Genomic DNA, 27,804 nt, shown 5'->3' with positions numbered 1-27,804 from the left:
ATGATGAATGTATTGAGTCCAAGAATAAAACATTAATAGAGGATCAGAAGACATTCACACTGCTATTGGTTCTATTTTTTGTTCAGTTTTCTCACTGTATGTATTTCTTTGGTTTATGTATTTTAACTAGTTTGAGCTTATGATATCCAGCAATAAAACACAATTGAGATTATTGCAGCTGTGACTAATTTTGTAATCACATGGTATTACCATAAACTTTAACATGGTTATTGATTTATATTTTATTTTAGCATAAAGGGAATAAATAAAAATATCCCTTACTCTATTTTAAAATTAACTTATTACTATAGGAGGAAAATGCATGTTGACTTCGTTGGTAAATATTCCTGTTAGAATTTTTGTTAAAATAATAGAATTATAGAAGAAAGATATTCTGTTTACACTTACGCTGTTCACTCTTTCAGAGCTTCGAGAAACCAAGACCTCCGAATACTTCAGCCTGTCACACCACCCTTTAGACTACAGGATTTTATTAATGGATGAAGATCAGGACCGAATATATGTGGGCAGCAAAGATCACATTCTTTCCTTGAATATTAACAATATAAGTCAAGAACCTTTGAGTGTAAGTCTGTCATTTTCATGAGGGAAATATTGACCTTCTATGAGCCTTTTTCTTTAAAAATTTCAAATACAGTGAAAAACAATATGTATTTTATTAGAACAATAGAAAATACTGGTCCCATATCAATAAATAGTTAGAAGTGAGTGCTTATTTCATGGGCTGAAAATATATTAAGTTTAATCTTCCTTGTCTAGTTTCATAGTTTTTAACAATCCAAAACCTGGACTTAAATGAGAAAATGCTTCCCATTTATACCTATATAAAAAGGAGAAAAGAGCATGGAGTATAGCATGAAATAATGGTCAGATCAAAGGAGGACCTACCTTGTCATCTGTATATAACCCATGGAGGGCTGACAGGAACACAGCTATTAAGTGCACTGTTATTTGGACAAGTGTGGCCTACATTTATCATTCCATTTTACAACAAGGAAATAAAATTAAACTTTATTGGAGTAAATAAATAAAATTAGATTAATTATAAATTTATTATAGCAAGGAGACTTCTACATTTACTATGTTAACATGGGCAATGGGCTGACAATTAAAAAAAGTAATTATTTCTGCTGGGCCTGCCCCAAGTCTGCAGTGACTTAGAATGCTAGCACAGTATTTCAGAGAGGGAATCTCTTGGATTTCAACCAAGTTATTTTAGCTGTTGAAGCATCTAGGGCCCCACCTTAAGTAAATCTACCAGTCTGGCTGTAGTTTACCAAAAATAATATTAAACTGAAATCGTAACATAAATGTAAATTCATTGTGACATAAGCACTTAGGAAAAGTGTACCATAAGTCAAAAGAAGTGAAATATGCATTATGTTGTACACATTTATATTAATAATGACATTATTTTAATATATAATTAGTAAATGTGCACACATTATTGAAAGGCTTTTAGTAAAGGAAAAGCTCATAAGAGAAATAAAATGATAATTATTCTAATAAAATGAGACTCTTTAACAACTTGAGTTTATGAAACAAAAGAAGAAAGAATTTTAAAATATAAATATAGAAATACCTTAAAGAAATCTGTTAGCAAAAAGTAAATGAAGAGCACTGAGCTGTCATATGTCCAAGTGAGATTATGCAACCTTTATTTTTCTTTCTGAGCAGGTTTTCTGGCCGGCATCTACAATCAAAGTTGAAGAATGCAAAATGGCTGGCAAAGATCCCACAGTAAGTGTTTAAAAAATAAAACACACACACACAAACTTAAATATTTGGTCTTTGAATCCATGCACTTTGAGTAATGCCAGGGCTGAGACAAAGGTGTTGGTGTTTTAAATCCTCAGCTGGACACATGCTAAAAATATAAATGCAGAGAGATTGGAACTTTCACACTATCTGTAATTTGGAATTCCTGAACGAGTAAAAATTTCCTGCCTTGCTTTCATTATTTAACACATACATGTTGCATGATGGATTTCAGTAATAACCCCTGTTCCAAGTGGATGCAACCTGCAAAATTCTCAGCAGGCTGCTGAAATGATGATAATGCAAGTGTCTGGAGCAGCTCCCAGATACTGTGTGGGCTTTTTTAAAGAAAAATTCTAGGCAAAAGGGTACTGGTTAGCCAGCACATTCCAGAGATATAAATCACCAGGGATGAATGATACTTTTGTTATTTAAAATTAACCACAAAATCAATAATCAAGACAGATGTAAGTATCAATAAATGTTCAGTGTGCACCATTGTGCAAATTGTTTTCCTATAGGTGGGATTCAATACATACGGTCAAGGAAAAAACCTATAGTGATTTCTAGAAAAGGACTTGCTGAAACTGACACATTAAACTATTCTTGAATATTATAAGAGAAATGCCAGGAGCAAATCTTTAATGGGCACAAACCGTGTAATGTTTATAATGAAGCATTTAATGAAGCATCATTTTACCTTTCTGCCTCAAATCATGAAAAATAATGTAATGGAACCAAGTATCAAAATCACCTATTCCTTCACAGACAATTTGATAAAGAGTTTTCTTTATTCAGTCATTCATTCTTTGAATTATTTACTCAATAAATACTGATTGAGCACCTATTATATATCTGGCATAGTTGACTGAAGACATAATTTGTGCGAAACCAGACACAGTTCTGCCTCTAATCAACTTTTCTGTCTTGTTGGAAAAGTCAACCTTAATCAAATGAGTGTGAAAGTACATGTTAATTCTGGAATGAGACAGAAATACGGTGATTAAGTAGACAAACTAGTAAATGTACACACATACATACATTTGGTTTGAGATCATAACAAACATTAATAATAGCGCGACTGCTCAACTTAGTGTCAAAAAATGTTGATTAGGCATGCACTTGCAGTAGAGTCCATAGATGCTGATTTCAGGAATACAGATTGTGTATTGAGCTTTGGTAGTGAGTGCTTCTGAGATTCATCAGGCTAGGCCAAACATGGGGGAAAGACTAATCCATGTGGAAAGTGGAAATGAAACTTTTATTTTCGTTGACTCTTAACAGTCTCAGGTGTAAAGTTCCAAAAAGTCTGACTCAAGGCAGGGCCATGGAACACTCTAGAATGGAGGATCTCTGGGTCTCACTGGAAGGTTCTTGGCAATAGAGATCACCAGGAGTGACTCAGCTCTGGGTCTCATTTTTTCAGTTCATAATTCATCCAATAAGAGGAACTGAAAGTGGGCAGAAGAAAATTGCAGGGGCATATTTGCTATCCAAGGGATCCACTGGACTACAATCTAGAGAGAAAAATCCAGAAAAATTTAGAAGAAACATTAAAATGAGTACATTATAATGAACTTCCAGGAAACCAATAGTACAATGAAGTATAAGGTTGTGAGAATGATGTTATGGTCACTGAAGCTATTGTTTCAATAATTGCATAGGAAGTAAAACTATTTTCTTTCATGCTGTAATACAGAGATATTTTCCATTGATGTGTATCTGATCTTGTCTTGCTTTTTGCCACAATAACATCCTGTGGCTATCATTTGTGAATTTGATTATCCTTTGTTTAAAAAGATTTGCATTTTCCTTTCTTATGAACTGCCACAGGCAGAATGTGTAGAATTTAGATACCTTTGTACATTCTATTTCTAAAAGATTGCTTTTGACTTTCTGGAAAATCTTTGCCAAGTCATTTGGTTCTTGCTCTGTTTGATAAAATAGAAACCCTCTGTCTTTTGCTTTCTGATCATTAAAAGTTATTGTATAAAATCCTCAATACCTGCTTACATTTTCCCATAGTTTTACCATGCTGTAATATCATTTGTGGTTATCTTTAAATTCTGCTACATGGCCAGTTGCTATACATAAGGGAAATAACTAGTGGGGGGCACTGCTATACATATTTTTAGGACTCAGCTGGAAAGATTTTGTTTGTCCATACAACACTGTTGTTGAGTCTTGGGAAATAATAAACTATTTTTTTCAAATAAATGTTCTGTCTATGCAAGAGAAGAGAATGATAAACCTTGTAAGTGAGACATTTACAGAGAAATGTCCTTTAATTAAGCCACAGGGCAAAAAAAAGGCCAGTAGTAGAAAAATATTGTATAATAGATCTTTGGAAGATCTACTGAACAAACTATTTTTATTACACTTCTCAGTGAAATCACATATTTAAGAATTTCTTAAGGCTATTGTAATAAATGTCATCTAATAACTTAATATTTCATTTTTTAAAACAAAAGAATTGAATATTTTAATTTGCACAAGTTAGCTATTGTGAATAAACTGGAGGTGAATAAGATGGAGTTCCTACATTCAAGAGTCTACAATATACTAAAAGTGATGGAGCTATATATGTAATAATTATCAAATAATCATGCCCGACATTTTAATAGTACAGTCCAGGCACTGATCTAAGTGCTTTATTTTTATCCTTATAACAATGCTATAAGGTAGACATTATTGTCACGATTCATATTTTTATGATAAAGAAACTGAATCACTGAGAGTGAGCTACTTACTCAAGCAGCACTACTTGGAAATGGGACGATCTGTTTTTGACTCAGGCATATACGACTCTCCATCTCACACCCTGACCCATTAAACATGCTATCTCTCCAGGGAGAAAATGGCAAATGCTAAGGATACATGCAAAAGATAGAGAAAAGTATAGTGCAGTTGGGATATTTAGGAAGATTTGATAGGTTTGGTGGTAATCAAATTAGAGTTTCTGTTAATCTTTCCCCTTATTTTATTTCAGTGATACTGAAATTCCAATAAGCCATACTCTTCCTCTTCCAGACTTTGGTATGTGCTACATGTGATTCTCTTCTCCCTCAGTTATCTTCTTATCTTTTCAGCCTGGGAAATATGTACTTACCCTTTCAGACTGCCATGCATATGTCACTTCTCTGGAGGGTCTACTCAACCCACCCAGGACTGGGCTAGTTGCCCCTCTTTGTATGTAGACCTGCCACACTCTAGCACTTGCTTCTTTGCAGTTTTTACTTGTAAGTCTCCCCTCACTGATCAGAAAAGCTGTTTGGTAAATGTCATTATCTACAGTGTCTAGATCTGCATCTAGGTACTTCATACAATTTAAGCAAGATCTGAATAAACAGGGATGGAAGCAAGCAAACGTGGGAATCTGTTCTAAGTGTTGAGACACAGTGCATGATGAGCATATTAATGCTTTTAGATTAATACTGTTTGTAGCAAATTCTTTAGGCATATATTTTAGAAGTAGATTTTTGTTAAATTAAAATTCTCTGCTTTTAAACATATTACTCACCTTCTAAGCAAAACATAAAGCAGCCACAATTAAAATCCATATTGTAACAATTGAAAGCAAAAATTAAACAGAATCAAGCATCCCTTAATCCTTCAGAGTTTTTGGTTATATCAAATTTTAATTGAGGTTATTAAAAAGATAACAATTATAAGAAGGAATTTTAATATAATTTAAAATTTGATCCTGATTAATAATATATCATAATTCTATAATAAACTAATGTTTATAAAGAAAATAAATTATTATGGTAGGAATGTAGCTAATTTTCTGCCTCAGCTAAAGAGAGTATAACCTACTTCCCATCTCACTCTCTGGCCCTACATACAACATTCCTACACACTCCATTTATTTCTAAATGTTAATATTTTATTCATACTCTAAATAAATTGAGCTTAAACAATAGCACATGCTGTCAAACATATCCAATAAGATAGGGCTTAATGAATGAACTATGTAAATATCATAGGAGACTGAAGAAATATTAAGCAGGATTATATATATTTAGACATATGTACATTACATGCACACAGTGTCAAACTTGATTTATTAATTGTGGAATATCAGTTTCCCAGTTTCTGTGACCAGAAGATCTGAAACTCCTGAAAAACATATTTTCTTTAGGAATAACTTCATCAAAACTCCTTGATTTGCTCCCTAGACCAAAGAAGTGTAGACCAAGAAGAAAAAAATAAGAGATATATTTCATTGCATCCTATGGACCATGAAGAGTCAATATTTTTAAAGGTCTGTTTACCTCTGATACAGGATATATTTCTAAAACATCTGTTTTTATATTATAAAACTAATATATTTTCAATACAGAAATCTTTGAATGCCTAGACAAGCACATGGAAAACAACAGAAAATAAATCATATCCTCTTAGCTCTTTAACCTTGAAGACCTAAACTCTCTGTGTCTTGGTCTCCTTATCTGTGAAATGTGCTAATTCATTGCACCCACCATATTGGGCTGTTAAGAGGATTAATGAGTTAATATTTCCAGTGAGCTTAGAGTAGTACATAGTACACAGTAAATACTACATCACTATTAAATAAAATATATTGCACTACTGAAACATAATCACTCTTAACAATTTAAGATATATTCTTTCTGCATTTTATTATATAGAATACATGTGTATATAAAATAAATGATATTATGTTCTGCTTAATGTTAGAGCCTTATATTTCTTTAGCATTGTACCAGGAAATAGTTTCGAATGAGAATTAAATAATTAATGAAAAGAAAGCATCCCTAGTATTTATGTCCACTGAAGTCTCTAAGGCTTTATTCATTCTCCAGACCTTCTGTGGATTTCTGCTATGGTTGGACCTGTACTAAGCTCTGTGCAGAACAGATGTCCTGTTTACTTCACGGGTTTATAGAGACAATATAGGTCGAAAATGCAAGTAAAAGAATCTAATGTCTAACTGTTGGATGTGTTTATTATGTGCCAGATGCTGTATCAACTGCTTAATAATATATTATTCACAACAAATATTATCATCATAAATTGACAATTACAACGATTGAAGCACAGAGAAGCTAAGTAATTTAGCTTAAGTTTTAACAGCTAGTAAAAGATGAAGCCAAGGTTTGAACCCACGTTGTCTGACTCTGAGATCTGCATGCTTGAAATCTACCCTGTCCTCTCTGCAGAACTCTCTACTGCCCTTCTGAAGACTGTGGCAAGATGACACACCAACTCTAAGGGCCTCTCTAGTTCCATCACACAGTAATCCTCCCTTCCGAGCACTATTCTCCAAGTAAATCCTGCATTCTGATGCGTCTGTGTTTAGTTTATGTTGTTTTGTTATTGAAAAGTTCTATCCTTATGTTTTTGCCTGTCAGAATCTCTAGATGATTCTGCAAGACCCAGATTGAGTAATACCTCCACTCAAACCTTCACACCCAATTCAGCATTAATTATTCTTTACAGCACATTTTTTTAAAATATAGCCCTATTGAAGCATCTGTCACACCTGATATATTACAGCCTCCTTTCAGGTTGTAAGCAGGAATTGAGTCTATTCATTCAAGTGCTGCTAGCACCACATTCAGTGCCTTGGCTAGAATGAGCTTGGTAAATATTTGCAAGGGGGAATTGATACCATTGCAATGGTCTAGGTCAGAAATAACATGGACAAGAAATGAAGGCAGTACAATGGAAGTGGAATGGACCTAGATAATGATTTCCAATAATAAACTCAACTGATTTGCTTTTCCTTTTGTGTTCGTGTGTATGGGGAGGGCTGGGGAACACACTGAGTATGAGGCAGTATGGGAAACAGTTCATTGCTAATCAAAATCCTATAGAAAAGTTGCTTGGTGGACAGAGGCCATGGTTCAAGTCCCAGCTCAGTTACTTTTTAAACCTAGAACCTCTCTGGGACTCAATTTCCTCATCACTAAAATGGAATATTAATAAATTAGAGCCTTGTGAGAATTAAGGCTATCCACATCAAAGGGTTAAAATGTCTATAAATATTAGTAAATGTTATTAAAACTATAAAAAGTTTTATAAATATTAACTGTTACAAAAACAACCATGGATTCTTCACCCAATGATAAATTATAAAGTAGCTTAAAGCTCAGGATTCAATGTGTTTGCAAATCTGCTTTTCTACCTAGATGACCTTGGGCAAGTTAATTCAAAAAGTTCTAAGCTTTGTTTTTATAAAAATGGGCTGAGGAATTATAAAAAATTGACTTAAGACATGTAAAGCACCTAAGTAGCATGTACTAAATGTTAAGTAGATGTCAGCTGCAAAAGTGAAAATCAAACCTTCTGTGAGATTAAAAAAAAATAAAATGTATAAAATGATTCTTTCAATGTTTAGCACATAATAAATTCTCAATAAATATTAGCCATAATAAGTAGACAGATATATGAATAGATATAAACATATACATTAAATGAGTATAATCAGTATTTGAAATATAAAAGAGACATTATTGACTTCTTTCTTTTTGCCAATACCTGTAATTCATGAAAGTAAATTGACTGTCTACAAAACCCAAGATGAGATTCACACAACCTATTATTAATAGAATTGGATTGAATTCAAGTCTGGGAAAGTATTATACACAGAATTCCTAAATTCCAGAATGACTAAACTTGAATGTCAAAAAAATAAGCATAGGTCTCATTGCTCACAGATTCCTTTAACATAGACTATTATATACACACCATATTTCATCTATGCTTTTTCTCCAGAAACATGTTATCATCTGTAGTTATGTAATCAATTTCCAGGTACCTCTATAAACAGGTGTCAAGATACAATGACACTGTATATTTAACAAAAATCCTTAATGTCTTAAACTAAAAATAAAGTGTATAGTCTGGTCTATAAGGATTAATTTCTTTGACAGTAGAGTTAGTGATTGATTATTTGATAAAATCTATCACAGAAACATCTGTATAAAATTACTATGTATGGAAAAAAGCATATATTTGCTGGCAAGTAATAATGAATAGAAAAGGAGAAAGTGATGGAAAGATATAAAATAATATTTACTTTAAATTTAACTTCAATTTTAGCACAGTTTGTTTTAGTTTCCAATAATATAATTAATAGATGTGGGTTATAAAAAGTAGGAACATACATGGTACCTAGAAGAGAAAAAAAAAAGCAATATATGTTATCTGACCACCCAGGGAAAAATGACTAACTTTTGATATATTTCTTTATAGACTCATGGAAATGTTCTGTCTCTAATTATAAAATCATTTTAATAACTTTCTTTGAGAGAAAAATGACTTTGTGACAGGAAAAGAATTCAATCTTAGGCTTGATTAATTTATAATCAGAAAAGGATAGTGAGCCTAGCAAATGTGGAACATTCAATGATTAATTCGGTCACACAGATCTGCCTTTGGTACTGACCATGTTTATGTACGCCTGCAAGGTCACAGTCAACTTAAAATTACAACAATTATTTTGGTTTCATCATGTGAATAAATGACAGCCTTGCTTTTAGTTAAACTGCGAGCAGGTGAGAAAGGAGTTTCTGGGGAAAAGGAAAGGAATGTTTTAGGGAATCAAGAATAAAAAAAAATAATTATATCATTTTTCATTATAAACAATAGTTGTCCTGGCATTTTTTTAAGGTTGGTTTTATTTGCCAGTTGTTCAAGCCAGTGGTGTTTGTCATGATATATGGAATTTGTATAAGCACAATTGCATTCAAAACACACACACATATATGTGTATATATATATATAATATATATATAGTAAGAAAAACTTATATGTCACAATTTCTAAACTTTCTCAGGTAAAGAGTATGTTTATAAAAGTTTATAAAAGTTTCAGAATATAAAAACTTATACAATATAAAAAATATTTAAATATGAGAGAGGCAGATCATTTTACTTATTATCTGAGGTGAGCTACCTTACTCCTGAAATAAATCAATGGAATAAACCATGTTGTTCTTTTATTATTACCCCAAATGTATCTAACAATAATAAACAATAGAGCAGAAAGGAAAATATATAGTATCACTAGAAAATATTTGCATTGACATGAATACATTTGAAAGCATTTTCAAATGAAGCATTAGAATTAGTGAAGATTTAAACAGAAATAGCAAAAGCAGGGTATATATTGTTTAATTGACCTCTACAAGGGTAGAGATTTTTCTGTTTTTTTCACTGAGGATGTCCAGAAAATTAGACTATAACCTGTTGTATACTAGGTAAATATTTATTGAGTAACTTTCTATAATAATTTTGTGACTATTCCTGAGTCATATTTTTTCTTCAGTGGCATGAAATCTTAATATCTGATTTGGTACTTCCATAAGTTAAATGAGTATTCATTCTCAAATTACCTTTATGAGGTGCACACATAGTTTCTCAAAGATATGGAATACTACATCAAAAGTTTATGTCACCTCATTGTTACCTGTCATACAAACTCTCACATTAACATAGGTAGTAGAAATAGCAATAAACGTCATTGAGTTACTAACTACTTATTTACTGATTCTTTTAGCATGGCTGTGGGAACTTCGTCCGTGTAATTCAGACTTTCAACCGCACTCATTTGTATGTCTGTGGGAGTGGTGCTTTCAGCCCAGTTTGCACTTACTTGAACAGAGGGAGGAGATCAGAGGTAAGTGTAACAATTTAACATTCTTAGTTTTTATGTTGGTGTCAAAGATTTTTGAAACTGCATTTTAGAGTAAAAACTTGGGACTATTATCCCTATTCATACAATATTTTCATGCCCTTTAAGTATAAAGTATGTTACATTTTGTTCCTGTCTACCAAATTACTTAGAGTATATCCTTTTTCCCTCAACTAAAAAATATATATATTTATTATGCATTTATGTATGTTTTATATATAAAAATATATATATTTTAGTTGAAGGCAACTATATATAGTTTTAATGCATATGTATATATATTTTAGTATATATTTTGAGTGGAAAAGCTATAAAAGATATAAGAAAGAAAAATGTTCTAATTTTATAATTACATTGAGTGTAAAGTACTATTACTATTTGCTCCGAATTATAGAAATATTGTAGTATAAACTTACCTTCTCAAATCTGTTTTAGGTAATTTCTTATTTATCTTTCAAATTCAGTACATTTTTATGAGATATTTACCTGCATGATATATAAAGCGGTATGCCAAGTGTCATTACTGAAAATAACTTTATATAATTAATAAATTACACTTTCATTTTAGACCAACATTGCCCTAATTAGACTATTCTACCTTGTTCTTACATTAGTTAAAATGATGTGGTATATTGTGATATTGTGTTTGCTAAATATTAGTCAAATATATAGCTAATGTATAGTCAAATGCATTAGCTGGTTGGACTTTAATTGTGATATTAATATTTAAGACTGTGTTTGTTTTCTCAGTCCATAAATGTTGACTAAGGAAACTATGTATTCAACCAAAAGAATTTTTCCTCATTCTTTTAGTCAAACATGTTTTTCTAAACATAATTAACAACTGAATTTTTCAAACTATCTTGATTTGTTTGTAATTTAAATCCAGAAAATCTGGATTAAATAATGTCTGAATTCAATTTTAGTGATTACACTTTTGAAAAAAAATAATGTTGCTACTTATAAAACTTACATAGTTTATTTTTCTTCAACAAGAATTAATCTACTTCAGTACTAATGCAATTGAACAGTGATTCTCTCCATATTCCTTTATTATTAATTTTCTTTTTCAGATATGTAATTTACACATATATTTTTGATGAATTAAATGTCATTTAAAAATAACTGAGGAATTATAATTTGACCCCAAATAGAGACATTTTTCAAAGGTGGTTCAAGATGCTATGAAATAGTAAGATTCTTATAGGAAAAATATGGTTATGCTTCTTGGAAGAACAGAGTTGGCTGCATTGAGCTTGTCATTAGAACCACATGCCTGTGATCAATTGATTAAATAAACTACTGCCTCCGACGTCTGCAATCTGTCAGACACTCCCCTGAAGTCTGTGCAGTCACTGTACAGGCCAGTAATAGCATAGCAGCTTTCAGAGCACAGATTTCAAATAAAATTATTTTCCTTTGTACAAATTTCCCACTATGCACTTAATTGGAATGTCTGCCCAAAAAATAATCTCCTTCGGAAAACCAGCATGGAATAAATTTTAATCACTGTGCTAATATGAACTACTTTAGTCTCACTTCAAAAGATATGTTTCAAAGGAGAAGCATTTCCATTAATTAATTTAATCTCTTAAATAATATGTGAATGTCTTAAGAACCAATTTAGGTATGAACTGGTTATAATTTTTAAGCTTTATATGTTTTTGTTGATAGTTGGGTGTAGTCAAAGAGTTTTACCATAACGTTATTTTATATATCTGTAGTATATGCACAATGATATAAACACAGAACTATACAGTTTTATCAAACATCTAATGTATTTATTTTCATTTAGTTTAGTATAAAAGATTGCCTACCATAAAATGACCATGTGATGCAGAAAGTTTTATTTTGAGAGAATTCTCCTTTATTGATTGATTGATTGATTGAGACAGTCTCACTCTGTTGCCCAGCCTAGAGTGCAGTGGCATCATCATAGCTCACTGCAACCTTGAACTCCTGAACTCAAGTGATCCTCCTGCCTCAGCCTCCCAAATACCTGGGACTACAGACACACACCACCACATCCAACTAATTTTTTCTATTTTTAGTAGAGTTGAGGACTTGTTCTTGCTCAGGCTTGTCTTGAACTCCTGACCTCAAGTGATCCTCCCACCTTGGCCTCCCAGAGAGCTAGGATTACAGGCATGAGCCACTGCACCTGGCCAAGAATTCTCCTTCTTCTTTATCACTAATGTTGTATTTTATAATGACCAAGGGTAGTACTTACTGTTAACACCCTTTGTTAATATTAAGATATGGCATTTTTCATCATTTTGAAATGAGTTTGAAAGTGTGCCAGGTTAGGTTGGCACCACTAGTAAATACTCAGTTTTATTTATGAGACGTTATCTACAACCTTTCCTCTCCCTGTCTTCACAGAAATTCATTCATTTTATGAGAATATGTTATGAGCCTACTTCATGTTTGGAGCATCACACACTTTCATTATATCTTATTACTCATCTAATATTTTGTGAGACTGATTCAGAGCTTTCCTGGAGCATTTCAACGGTCCCCTTTTGAAGAGCCTAGAATCCTTGCTGTATCAAGATGTGACCATGTTTCTTCTCTTCTATCCATTGTCTTTGCTCCCTGGCTTTGCTCTCTGTTCCTAGAGAAAGATAAAGCAACACGAGTATATCATGACTTTAAACTAAGGGGGGAAAATATTTGGTTATTTTGCAGAAACATTACCACATCTTATCTCTGGTTGATTTTTATCACATTTCTATTGCATCCATGTCAACAATCAAATATCATTTAAACTCCTGCCCCTCATGAAGCAGATACCTTTACCGACCAAGAATATCACAGACATCCCAATTATTCTCTATGTTTTTTGAAGCAAATTAGTCACCAAACAAGTCTGTTTCAATATCTTTTTGTAGCTTTCCTCCTGTTTCGGAAGAAAAAATATGCATTTTTCCATAACAATAAAGTTCTTTGATAAATAAGCTTCATCATTGCTTCACATCTTCATTCCCCTTCCTCTGCATTTACCTTTTTTTTTTCTATTTAAAAAGAGGATTATGTCTCCTTTCCTTAAAATTGTTATCTTGGCTATGTGAGTTTTTTTTTTTTTTAATTTTTCTCTTACTTCATTACAAAGCTTCTCAGACTCATTAGGCTGAATTTCCAGTTTATATGCTCCTCTTTTCCATGTCTTTAATAAACTGTTCTAATCTAACTTTCACTCCTACACATTAACTAAAACTGTTTGACTAATGACCAGAATACCTCAATGACCAAATTGACTCCTTCCATCAGACCCCTTCTCCTAGACCAATCTGTTAATACAGCATTAAACTCTGTTGGTCTCACTCTCTATTTTTCAATGCCTGTATTGACATCTATGACAATGGGACATTTTCCTATGCCTTTAAAAAAAATTTTCTCACTACCTATTCTCTTTCTTGTCTCATTATTTTCACTTATTGAGTCAATCCACAAATGTTATTTATTTAAATAAAGGCAGAAACAAAATCACAATTCAACTTGTAGGCTACTTTAAAGATATTGGTCTTTCTCATATGTCAAAGGAGAAGTAATTAGGACAATCTTCTGCAGAAAATGGCATGAACAGAATTGTATTGTCACTTGTGTGCTATGTAATAAATGATCTGGGGTGTTGTGGGAAGGGATTGGAAGAGTTGTGGGGAGATCAGTTAGACAGTTAACATAATAGGCCAAAAAAGAGATTATTGTATTCAGGTCGTGGCAATGGAGACAGGCTCAAAGTACAAAATATTATAACTGATGTTGGTGGATTTGGACATGGAAAAAATATATATACATAATGATATAGATATTGACACTTTGTTATTTTCAGCCTCATTAATTATATAGTTGCCATGAACTGAGATGAAAAACAATGAAGAAACCATGCAAGGGGTAAAGATTATGAGCTAAATTTGGTCTATTGAGTCTGAGATGCCATTGAAAGATTCAACTAGTAATATCAAGTAGGCAGTTGAACAGAAGGCTGGATATATAAAGATGTAGTCATTATTTATAATAGTAAATGAAGCCCAAGCAAAATGTAGATTTAATCATGCCAAGGGAGTATAGAGTGAAAACAGAAGAAAGAGTATGATTCAGACTTGAGGATCTCCTAACTTTAATGGCCACATGGAGGAAAATCGACTTATAAATGAGACTTAAACAGGCAGAGAAGGGTTAAAAACAAGAGTATGTAGTTTCTTGGGACTAAAAATAAGTCATTTAAAAACATAAAAGCGGTGAAAATCTTGAGTACCACTGAGAATCCAAGTAGGATGAGGTCCAAAAATTAAGCACTGAATTGTGTACCGTGACTGTCATTAAAAATCTTACTATAAAAGTGTTTCAATTGAATAACTGAGGCTGGATGCCCAATTAAAGTAAATTGACAAGAAAATGAAAAGTCAGAAAGCGGTGATGAGTATGTACGTAGTTATTTGAGAAATGTGATTCCTAAGAAGAGTGATGTATGGCACCTGAAGGGGTTGTTTAAATGATGGTGTGAAGGATCCAGTTAATAAGATGAAAATATATATCAAAGAAACAAAAGGGATAATGGAAAGTATATGGCACCTAAGAAGATCATATAAGATAAAATTTAAAACATTTGTTGAAGGATTGACCTCAAAGTAAGAGAGAGAGAGAGAGAGAGAGTTCCTGTCATGCATTAGTGGAGTAGTGAAAAGTTGAAGATATCTTATTTAAGGGCTTCACTTTGCCTGTAAAGTAGTTGCCAATAATATGAGCTGAGAATAAGTTACCTCTAGAACGAATTCCTGGATGAGGATCACTCTGCAGGACCTCTTCAGGCCAGATGACTGTGATTCTTTTTAAGGTCTATCATTTCGTATTGCCTTGGGGATGTCCTGCACTACTTCAAACTCAAAATAACAAAAATGAAATAGTTTTATTTTGTTCCAGGTGGCAAAAGTTCAGAATCATCTTTGCTTTCTTTATCTTTCTGAACCACAACCAATTTCTAATTGATTGCTAAGCTCTGTTGATTGTCAGTATACAAATTCTCTTCCATCTCTACAGCTCTTACCATGACTACTGAGATCATGGCATGTTAGATTATTATTCCCTAATTCCTATACTCTTGCAATAGAAAACTACCCTATTTTCCTGAATCCAGTGTCTGTTCTGATACATTCCATTCCCAGTGTTCCAAAACTCAAGATAAAGTCCTACTTCTTAGAGCAGGGTTTTGATCCTTTCATTTCCACACTCAAAAATATTAATGGGTCTGCATTTATTTCAGAATAATTTTCAAAAAACCTTAGCTTGATAATTAAGATCCTTTATCATCTGATACAAATTTAAAAAGTAATCACTTTTCCCTTTGGAAAATATATATATAAGACCATGTATCTAAAGGGTGACAAAAATAAAATCTGAATTCAGTCTCTTGACTCCTAGCTATATCTGCTTTCCAAAGGGTCTTCATGCATGTAATGCCTAAACTAAACAAACAATTATAATCATGAGGAAAACAAAAAAATAGTGATTATATATATATATATATATTTTAAATATACCAACAAGATGTCTCCCCTTAGTGAGGCTAAACTGACCTCCATATTTCAGACTGAATCTATTGCCCCCAATCCCAAGTCTTTCCTATCCCCTTTCCATGCATATTTTTTTCTGCTAAGCACCAAGCACTATCTAACATACTCTATATTTCACTTATTTACTTTCTGTCTTACTCATTAGATTATAAATTACTTGAGGACAAAGATTGTTGTGTATCTTGCTTACTGTCCTCAGTGTCTGGTCAGTGTCTGGCACGTAGTTGATGCTCAATAAATTTTTATTAAATAAATACACGAGAAAATGATATATTTTAAATCTAATTTATGCATTACTTTGTTGAATCTTGTATAATGCTTTGTATAACAAACCTAAGCGGTAACAGGGAATTTTATTTTTTTTTAAAGTCTTAATTATTATGAAAATATTGTAGTCTTTATAGAGATTGTTTCTCTGTGCACAGGTTTTTTTTTTTTTCTTTTGGCTCATTTCAACACATCTAGTTCAGATTTATATTGATATCTTTGATTTTCAAGTGATTTTTGCTGATGTTGATTTGAGGAGAACTTCTTGGATCAGCTCGATAGGGAATGTAATAGAATGAGTCGTGTCCCTGCTGAGGTTATTATAATTACAAATGGATTCTCCTTATAGGTCAAGTAAGTCTTAACATAGTAAATTGGGAAGGCATACACAACGAAGTAGAAAGCATATTAATTTTAATGATGCTTCATTTTACTAAAGAACAATTGTTTTTCTAAATAAGTAATTATTACTATGTTTTCAATCTTATCTGCAATAAAGGACCAAGTTTTTGTGATTGACTCCAAGTGCGAATCTGGAAAAGGACGCTGCTCTTTCAACCCCAATGTGAACACAGTGTCTGTTATGATCAGTAAGTAGAAAATGAAAGAGGTAGGAGTAAATCTAAAATAACAAAAACAATTAACATATGATATGCCCATTTTGGGTGGTTGCATGGATAATAAAGTGTATGAGTAAAATGAAAGGGAGAATGATGTCAGTTGAGAAATCAAGAGTTTAATTTCTCATTTCCAAGAGTATGATTAAATGATGAGCATGTATCTTCTCATCTATATAAGATAATTTTGTCATTCCTAGAGCAAGCCAAGCATTTTTTTAAAAAGTGTAAATATGTATACATATAATCATATATATTATAAAGTAGTTTTCAATGTTTTCTATAATTGTATTCCTAGTATTCAGTTCACCCATGAGGAAAATCATGTTTTAGTACATTTTTGGACTTTATTTCATTATTTATTTTTAGTGATTTTTAATTAAATAATTGTACATATTTATAAGGTAAGATGTGATGTTTTTATCTATGTATACATTATAGAAAATTCAGTCAGTATAATTAACATAGTCATCACCTCATCAACTTACCATTTTTTTGTGATGAAAATGTTAAAATCTATTATTTTACCAATTTTGAAAGAAAAATGCATTGTTTATAACTGTGGTCACTGTGCAGTGAAATAGATCACTAGAATTTATTCCTCTAGTCTAACTGAAACTTTGTACTCTTTGAGGAACATCTTACCTTTCCCCATCTCTCCAGCATCTGGTAACTACCAGTTAATTCTCTCTGTTTCTGTGCGATCAACTTTTTAGATTCCACATATAAGTGAGATCATACGGTATTTGTCTTTCCATGCCTAGATTTTTTCACTTAGTATAATGTCCTTTGTTTCCATTCATGTTGTCATGAATGACAGAATTTCCTTCCTTTTAAATGCTATATAGCATTCCGTTGTGTGTATACATATCATATTTTCTTTATCCATTCATCTGTTGATGGAAATTTAGGTTGCTTCCATATCTTGGCTATTGTGAATGTGCTAAGATAACCGTAGAGTGCAGACAATGAAATATCACTTCACACTTACTAGAATGGCTATTATCAAAAAGTCAAATGATGACAAGTGTTAGAGAGGGTGTGGAAAACCCTTGTACACTGTTGGTGGGAATATAAATTAGTACAACCATTTTGAAAAATATTATGGATGTTCTGTAAAAAAAAAAACTAAAAATAGAATTACTATATGATCCAGCAATTCCACTTCTGAGTATATATACAAAGGAATTGAAATCTCTATGTTGAAGAGATATCTGCACTCTCATGTTTTACTAATCTTTTACAAATGATTACAAATGATATTTCTTTCAAATTAAAGAAAATCAAGTACATTCTTAGCCAAGTGCATTCTCTGTGAATTGTCTAAGTGTTGGTATACTAAAAAGAAGGTGGTGATAAAGCTACTTTTTTATTTTCTCACTTTCCATAAAATATCAGTTAAGTGGCAATCCCACTTGCTTGCTGATACATACATTGACAAATCAATCTGCTTTTTAACCTGTCATTGAGTGCCTTTCTATGACTCACTTAAAAGGCTTTCTTATCTAGTTAAGACACTTATAGCATGTGTCTGAGTCATCATGAATTGACTGTGGTGACAAACCTTGAATTTCAATATGTTAAATGTACAGCAGTTACTTTTTCCTTTTTGCTTTCTTTATGTGTTCCCATGAGTAAAATTGTATCCTTTGACAATAAAACAGGTGAAAAAATAATAATTGTGTTCAAAATGTTTGCTTTGAATCATTTAAATAGGCATTCATCTTTTCTTCTCATATTTGGAAATTAATATAAGACAGGTAAACCTTGGAAGTTATACAGTGAATTACTTCCATATGGTCGTTCAAATTGGGCAGGGAGGAGGTGAAAGCATATCATTAGGACAAAAAGTTAGAAAGCTTTGAAACTACAAAGCCATCCAATTATATCTGATGCAAGCTCTTTTCAGGTAAGTTTCCGAATATCATTTAATAACAACAGTGTTTTGGCAAATCTTTTTTCCATTACGAAGAAAATTTTATTCACCTGTAGAAATCATATGATATGTATAATAGTAGTTAAATATATATAGTTTTCATTTATTTCAAATTAAATACTATGAAAAAACTTCAAAGATCTGTTACTACACCCAATATTGAAGTTTTGTCTCACTGAATATTGTTTATAATAAGAAGAGTTAGAACAAATCAGCATAAATTTTCTTACTAAACTGTCAAAAGTCCTTTAATAATTTTACCCTGAGAGAATTTGATTTGATTACAAAGTGGGAGTTAGATATTGGCCTTCCTGGTTTTTCAAGGACCTGAGAATTCAAGGGAATTCAAATTCCTATGCTACTTTTTAATATTTGAAAAAAAAATTATAATTTGTAATCAAAACAAAGCCATTAAACAATTTGTTTAACTTAAAAACTGAAAATAAAAAACCCAGAAAGCTTTATAAGATTGTATTTATCATTTTCTTTGTCCAGTTGATTATCCCTGTGAAATAATCTCGAATAATTTGTGTGGTCATCTCACTTTACCATATCATAGTGCTTTATCATTTCCATTCAATTTCAGTGCACTAAATAACACAAATTTGTTAATATACTTGTATATATTAAATGCCAAGAAAAACTTAGAATTAGAATTCCAAATTTCATGATATAGTTGTAACATCTAACCCATGCTGTAAGTTCGGTGTTATTTTGCTATTTTCAGTCATTATTGTAGGGCAACAAAGAAGTCAGATACTATCTTTTAAAGAACCGATCATAAATCTTATGAAGTTTTTCTGGTCAGTGGGAGTACAATTGGAAACCAAAATATTTTTGGATCAAAGTTAAAAGGCATGAGTTTATCTTTGCATAAAACCCTGCAAAGAAATTCTGGAATAAAAAAAAAAAAACCTTTTCAAAATTTTTTTTCAAAGTGACATTAATTAAATATTTCTTGTTGATACAAAATAAAACAAAGTTCCTAACTTGCTATTAAAATTACTGAGAATTTAAGACAAGAAAGGAAGCCAATTAGACATGCATGCTTGTGTAATATTTAGGACCTAACTAATAAGGTAGTATGCAGTAGGATTAGAATTAGCCCTCTCTGCCATACACCAACCTCTGCGTATCTTTTTTCTTTTCTTTCTTCAAAACAGATACGATAATTGATAGCTGTGCCAATCAACCTGTGGAACAGCAAGAATTTATAATCCACAGTTTTACAGTTAATTGGGTATAACAAAAATGTGAATGATTAATTACAAAGTTATTGCAATTTAACAGCCAAATCTATGTGTATATATACCTCACACATGTTCACAGAATTTGAAAGAGACTAAATTGCTCAAAAATGCTCCATGTGCATTTTTGTTATCTCCCTATAATCTGTTTTCATGGGCTTCGGACCCCTACTAGGAAGGAGCTGAGCAACCAAATGCCTACCAGCTCACTAAGTGGTAGGGGTCCAGTTCATAGCCTTGGGAGCACATATTAGACACATTCCATTCTCCATTATATCCTGGCCCAAGTGGCATTCGCTTATTACAAAACAGTGAGCTCAGACTGCTTCACAGTGTTCCAGTCCTGCCAAAATGACCACAGTCTAAAAGTAGCCAGGGGAGTAATCCTAGAACATCAGTCAAAGAACACAGCTGCATGGCAGGTCAGTGGGCCTGACCTGATAAATCTGATTTCTTTTTAAGTAGATGTTTAGCTACTGTTTTATATGCAAGGGTCACATTGTTTCTTACCAATTCAATGCTTGCTGCTCCTAGTACTAGATGGAGAATAATATGGATTTTCAAAACTAAACTAAATATCTAATGTAATATATATACAGATTAAAATATGATTATGTTATTAATAATGATTATTTTAGATATAAAATATGTTTTCTTTCTTGTCATTATATTCTATTTTTTATGGCTGAATTACAATTGAAAAAGTAGCACTTTGATTACCTCTTAGGAAACTTCCAGCACTAAAGATTAAAATATATACTGTTAATGATTAAATCTTTTAATTTTTTGATGATTTCAGTGTGGCCTCCATGTCATGTCATAATAATAATTTAAACAAAAAACTATTATGTTCAATCCAGTAAGTAAGATTGTAGAAATTTTAATATGTGATAAGAACTTTTGAGATCATAATCCACTTCTCATATTTTATAGATGAGAAGATTGAGACTCAAGTTATTAAATAACTTTGCCCTAATTCCTAGTTTGTGAGTGATTGCCAAAATTAGAAACCAAGTTTTCTGACTTTTACACTGTTTTTATAATTTATTAAAAGAAACTAATTAATTAAGCTATTTTGTTATCTTTTATACATCTAACATTTGTAATATACTCTATACAAAAATTTGTATTTGGTATAATTAAGTATAGGCAGAGAAACTTTGTATGGAATACAGTTGTTTGGGGATTTGATAGAAATATATAGTAGTAATCATATTGGATGATAATGAGAAAAGATTAAAATTTACTAAAATTTTTTATTTGGTAGACAGTGGAAACCAATTAATAATTACAAACACTTTGTAATATGTGATGATCTACTAATAAATAAATTCACTTTGGATTTTAAAATAGCTTTAAAAACTATTTAAATTTCTGTTAACGTTTTCTTACTTTTTCATAGATGAGGAGCTTTTCTCTGGAATGTATATAGATTTCATGGGGACAGATGCTGCTATTTTTCGAAGTTTAACCAAGAGGAATGCAGTCAGAACTGATCAACACAATTCCAAATGGCTAAGTGGTAAGAAAATATTTTATGTAACTAGAGAAAACTTTTAAAAATCAAAATATCAGGTTATGACATCAGTAATGATAATTCTGTACTCTATGATTTAAAATATTTGAGATAAATAAATAATTGAAATAGCCCATATTCCATATTCTAATTGTTTATTCCATTAACCATCCTACATTTGTCATATGAATATGGATAAATAAAAGAGACAGTGACATTCATCATAATGCCAGTACCCAAGCATCTTTTCCAGTTGTTTAATTGTAACATCTTACAATTAAATATGCTTTTTACTTCATTTAATCTGCTTGTATATTTTAATAATGCCAAATCTAAAAATTATCCTAAAAATATGGCATTTAAATATAATGAATAGGTTTATATTCAGGAGATCTTCCTTTTTGTTTTGTACTTAGATTCTAAAATTATAAAACTAATATATATTATTTTTAATAATTTGGCTAATATTCAATAGAAATCATACATATGATAACTTTATGATTATTGTTCAACTGTTTCTAATTCTTGGCATCATATATAACTCACATCAAAAAAATGCTCATTTGATTTTACTGTATAATTCCAATCAGTTGTTGTTTAGAGGCAAAAGAAACCACTAACATCTTTGTCATGTCAGCCTGGGGAAAATTTCCAGATGGTCCTGAATTTGGCAGTGCACTTAACATTGCACGTTAAGCATGAGTCACCACAGTTAAGCATCGTATTTCACTGATAGGCCAGCACAAGAAAGCATTGTCCATTTACTTCTTCAAATTATTACTCCAGTACATCTGGAAATAGAGTATTCTGAAAGTTGTTTTGTTCTTGAAATAAGGAAACCTCGTATATCTTCAAATGACTACATTTTTTTTCCTTGAAAAGTTTCCCCTTCATTTCATATGCTGTATTTTAAGAAAAAAAAAAGTTTTCCAGATCGTGGACTTCCGATTCCTCATTCTGCTTCAAAGACTTTGAGTTTATATGCACTAGATTGAAAACCACACTTTGAAAAACAAACTTTTTTTTTCAATAAATCAACCATCAGATTCCATGGGAAATAACTGGTAGAAAAGTTTTTCAATTTTTTAAAGCTCATCAATGCACAAAGAATTTTTGCATTTACTGCACTTCTAGAATGTATTTCAGACAAAGAAAAATAGTTTAAGCTATTATATATATTATAGCTATACTTTGTGGTACTAGACATTCCAACTGTGGTATATTGAGTGAATACAATCACTGCTTTTAGAAATTTTGCCTGTGAGCACTGAATTGTTCTTTTATATCAGAGATGGGGAAAGCATGTGCCCGTGGTCTACTTGGAGGAACAGCAGATAGATTTTCGTCATGAGTATAGATAGTCTTTATATTCTTTTTCAGAACCTATGTTTGTGGATGCACATGTCATCCCAGATGGTACTGATCCAAATGATGCTAAGGTGTACTTCTTCTTCAAAGAAAAACTGACTGACAACAACAGGAGCACAAAACAGATTCATTCCATGATTGCTAGGATATGTCCTGTAAGTATTAATATTTTTCTAATTGGAAGAAAGACTAAGAAATTCAATTCTTCATGTAAATATTTTTGCTAATAGTTTATCTTCCTGTTTTTATTATCTGGTATTACAAATAAATAAAGTATCTAGAGGAAACATTTAATATAATGTTAATTCATCAGTTAAAGCATCAGTCATGTGAGATAAGCATACTCTATTTCAGTAAAAATCTTAATTCAAGGAAATATTTTGGCTATGTTTTAAACAAATAAACTTTTTTGACTAATTTTTTATATCTATTTAATACATTGGTATTTATTAATTATTAAGGAACTGTTTATAAATAGTAAAAATTAAAAAAATTCTTTAATAAAATACAATTCTAATTATAAGCAGTAGCCAAAATGTTCTTATGTATAGACAGTTAGTATAAATAAAAATGTAAGAAAATTTGTAATGTCCTCTCACATTAACATTTTAGAGTTTGCCCTGACTTATTTATGACTAGCATCCTTTGTGAAAAGATATTTCTTGAAGTGTTTAGCATTTAAAATGGTTATCTTTAAATAATACAATATTCCATTGATGGTGGCACTCAGCTGTTTCTTTCTTTACCATGTGGAACAAGGTAGCAAAGTCAGCAGAAGAAATAAAAGCCTTCTGGACACAGAGAAAAAACAATGTTATCAACAGAGACTATTTGTGAATAATCCAAGTGCCATTTCTCCTGTCCTGCATGGATCAATATGTATAATAAAGCATCTGATTAGAAATACTGATAATTAATTAATAATACAGAGAAATGAAGGAGGGAAAATAGAACTATTGGGGACTATATAATGTAAAAATATATCTACTCTCCTGACCACAGTAGAATCTGCAAGACTGTATACAATAATGTATGTTCATATTGAAGATGAGTTACCAAGAAAGGGAAAATTAATTCTTCATTCTCTATAACATTTTATAAATATTTCCATTATATATTGTTAAAATTACAAGGATTTCGGGCATATATTTATCAAATAAATTAATTGATTTCTAGCTGATATACTATAAGAGAATAATAGTATAACTATTGTATAAAATACTATAGGTATTAAATATTTTTCTTTGACTATTGACGTGTAAATGTGGTTAGCATTTCCATTCTTCAGAATATAAAACATCTGCAAGCAATGAGTCCAAGTTTAATTTATAACACACTTCGATATTTATTTAAGCAATCTGAGTTATGTTTGCAAAATGGTTTCAGAATGACACTGGTGGACTGCGTAGCCTTGTCAACAAGTGGACCACTTTCTTAAAAGCAAGACTGGTGTGCTCTGTAACAGATGAAGATGGCCCAGAAACACACTTTGATGAATTAGGTACATAGATGTCACATTGAAAAATGTTTCTGAAAGGGAACTTGTAAGGTTTATATATTTCAGTAAGCTCTCAGAAAAGAATGTATTTTCCCTAGATATTTTAGCATAAATAATGTGCCAATTTGAATGAATGATCTAGATACTGCTCATAACAATCTTTTAAATCTATTTTGCACCTGATTACACTTCTGAAACATTGAGTTCGTTGAAGTAATCATGATATATGAATGTGTGTGTGTTGGGAGAGTACTTGCATAGTTGATATATGGGTAATAAATAGGTTTGGGCTTTTATAAATGAATATGTATTTCATGTATATTTGAACATCTAATACTCTGATTTGAGATCAGATTGCATGAGAATTTAGCTATATAATTTTACTATTGCAGCTAAGGGACAGAGTTTGGATGGAAAAGTGTTAGAGTAGAAATTTGGAGACTTGTGCTTCTGTCTTAGTTCTGCTTGCTGACCCTAAAACCAGATATTCTTAGCATGACATGAGGAGTCTTAAATTTACAGGTCAAATAAAGACTAACAGACTGATTCCATTCTCTAAGGGAATAGTTCTCTTTAATTATAATAACCTGCTACACATCATATTTACTAAGTGCCATTTATAAGTGGCTTTTCTTTTGAAGTAACCTATTAAAATGGTAACTAATGATTATTCTCAGATTTTGAGGCAGTTGATGAGGTAAACAATAAAATTATATTACAATAAGAAAAAAAATTAGTGGTTCTAACAGTATCTGAAATAGACAGTTGTTTTTCTCAAACCATTGTGTTGACCATGGGAGCGCAATTTTTGGTATACGCTTTTCTAGAAAAAAATTCTAGTATCATTTTGTGATATAGCTTCATCACTCATTGTATCCCCCATAATGTTTGCAAGTATGTTTATATGTCAGTCTTGCTTGTTCTTTAGGGAGAACTAGATACTGTCAACCTTTATTCACCTATGGAAAGGATAGTGGTTATTAATTTATTGCTTAAAATGTCATTTTAAATTCATTGTTAATTTAAGGTGAATACATATTTCTTTGTATTTCTTAGCAGGGATTATATTTTCAAGATTGTCACCAAATCTAGACCTTTCTTATAAACATAGCAATTAATTATTAGTTGAGGTTTTCTACCAGAAATCTACTTTCATGTTCTGTTATTCATTACTGTACTTTACTTTGTCTTTGCCTTAATATACTTTAAACATCTTGTTAGAGGAACTATTCATTAAGTAAAAAATATCACTAGCAATTTTGACTATAAACAAAAAAATGTCTTATTTTATATTTAAAAAGTTTTCTTCCATGTTCCATGACCTAACCTTAGGTCAAAAAGAAATAGAGATTTGTAATATTTTTAAATTTAAAAAGGTAATATATCATTGTTAAAGGATATTTAGAAAATCCAGAAATATAGAAGCAACCAGAAAATGTCTATAGCTTTGCTACCCTGGGATACTCACTGTTAATCTTTTTCTTGTATTCTGAATTATAGTTTTAAGGTTTACATAGTTCTAGTCCATATTATATAGCATTGTGTTTTTCTACTTAATATTATTTTATTAGCATGCTTTCCATAAGGATACAAAGTCTTCATAAATTTCATTAGTGTCTGTGTTATATTTTATTTGATTTACTTTGCCATGTTCCTGTCATCCAAATTATGATGATACAGCAATATCTATCTGGGAAGTACTTTTCCTAGTTGAAATTATATACTTGGGGTAATTTTTTAAAACAATATAGTTAATATTTTGGAACTTTAAAAGAATAATGTTTTCCTTCTTATAGAGGATGTGTTTCTGCTGGAAACTGATAATCCAAGGACAACACTAGTGTATGGCATTTTTACAACATCAAGGTAATTATTAATCAATTATACTTTATGAATTATACAATAAAATGTATTGAGTAATAATTATTATAATAGCCTTCTTTTCTTCAATTTTGAATTTTATGTAGTATTGGGAATGTAGCCCTCCTGTTTTATTTACTTTTGGCTGTTACCAAAATATATTTGAGTTGAACTAATGCTTTCAAAATAGTTTTATACCAAGCGTTTGTAATGATTACATGCTATTTTTCTCTAAGAAACAAAAATAAGAATTATAATGCAGGAATAGAGTATATTAAATATTGTGGTTTAAGCAAACTATTTGAGCACTCATGATCAACTAAAACTTTTAGCATTCTTTTGTTGCTGTTTTTGGAGGTGATAGATATGGTTATTCCCTGGATTGTGATGATGGTAACACAAGTGTTACACAAGTGTTACAAATGTCCAAACTTACCAAATTGTATACATTAATTAATTACGTATTGTTTAATTGTATACCAGTTATGCCTCAGTAAAGCTGGAAAAAGTTAGGCACTTCCATCAAAATATTTTTTCTTCTGGAGCAATCTAAAGTAGTGGCTATTTAGAAACTAACAAACTACTGAAACAGTTTTCATGGTCTAGATGACAGTATTTCATATATTTGAACATAGGTTTAGTGTTTTCTAGTTTCTCTAGGATGCCCAAACTTAATTAGTATACGTTTAAAGATAATTCGTAATATTCTCACCCTTTCTGGTACATATTTATGTTTATTAATTTTATATTAGAAATGTTACTTAGAATTCAGCATAATACTTCTGCTGTGACTTGGCCAATGCAAAATGTAATGGGCCCATTCATCAACTACCAAACAAAAATCTAAAAGTTTAGCATTCTTTGCTAACTGGGAAAAACATGCTATAATTGTAAACTACAATGAGCTATTCAAACTAAAAGAAGATTACAGAGATACTGATTTTAAATCATATTTACATTTGCCCAGGATATCTAAAAAGATGTCTTTAAGGATGTGTTTTACTCTTGTTCTAACAAAGAAGTAGTCTTGATTTAACTCACAAAGAATCAAACAAAGAAAAACTAACAAGTTTTTTAAGAAAATGTTGATCTCAATAAAACTATTTCTCTGGTTTCTCTTTTTCTCGACATCAATAACTTTAATGTCAGAAAATTCAAAATTATTTCTGACTGTTAATGATAATGACTAGTAATATATCTTGTTTATTTCCATGGAAATGCAATACTTTTTCCATTAGGTATCTAATTTGAGATTAATATGTGAGAGAAATGTTGATTTAAGACAATCTGCTGTAGTGACAATGGAAATAGTTTTAGTAAGGATTCAGACAAATTTTGAGATCTTATTGACTGAGGATAATTAATCATTTTTGGATCCCCATTTTTCTTTCTGTGAATAAGATGGAAAGTACATAAACAGTGGCAACTTAGACTCCTCCAACTAATATTCAGAATACCATGTGAGAACACTTTCACATTAAAATA

At 31.2% G+C, this 27,804-nt stretch overlaps 1 protein-coding gene across 1 annotated transcript in view; it reads left to right on the top strand.

The window, feature by feature from the left end:
- SEMA3C (semaphorin 3C) overlaps window positions 1-27,804 on the top strand; it is a 154,953-nt gene that overhangs the window by 75,079 nt on the left and 52,070 nt on the right. The window contains exons 3-10 of the mRNA XM_045564098.1: window positions 426-586; window positions 1,699-1,761; window positions 10,303-10,422; window positions 16,777-16,867; window positions 21,480-21,599; window positions 22,974-23,116; window positions 24,348-24,462; window positions 26,256-26,325. Of these exons, the coding sequence (XP_045420054.1) occupies window positions 426-586; window positions 1,699-1,761; window positions 10,303-10,422; window positions 16,777-16,867; window positions 21,480-21,599; window positions 22,974-23,116; window positions 24,348-24,462; window positions 26,256-26,325 (883 nt within the window). The remainder of the gene's footprint in view (window positions 1-425; window positions 587-1,698; window positions 1,762-10,302; window positions 10,423-16,776; window positions 16,868-21,479; window positions 21,600-22,973; window positions 23,117-24,347; window positions 24,463-26,255; window positions 26,326-27,804) is intronic.

This window comes from Lemur catta, chromosome 11, assembly GCF_020740605.2.
Source record: "Lemur catta isolate mLemCat1 chromosome 11, mLemCat1.pri, whole genome shotgun sequence".
NCBI lineage: Eukaryota > Metazoa > Chordata > Mammalia > Primates > Lemuridae > Lemur > Lemur catta.
Note: the sequence above shows the minus strand (reverse complement) of the source record. Positions and strands in the feature narration are given on the sequence as shown.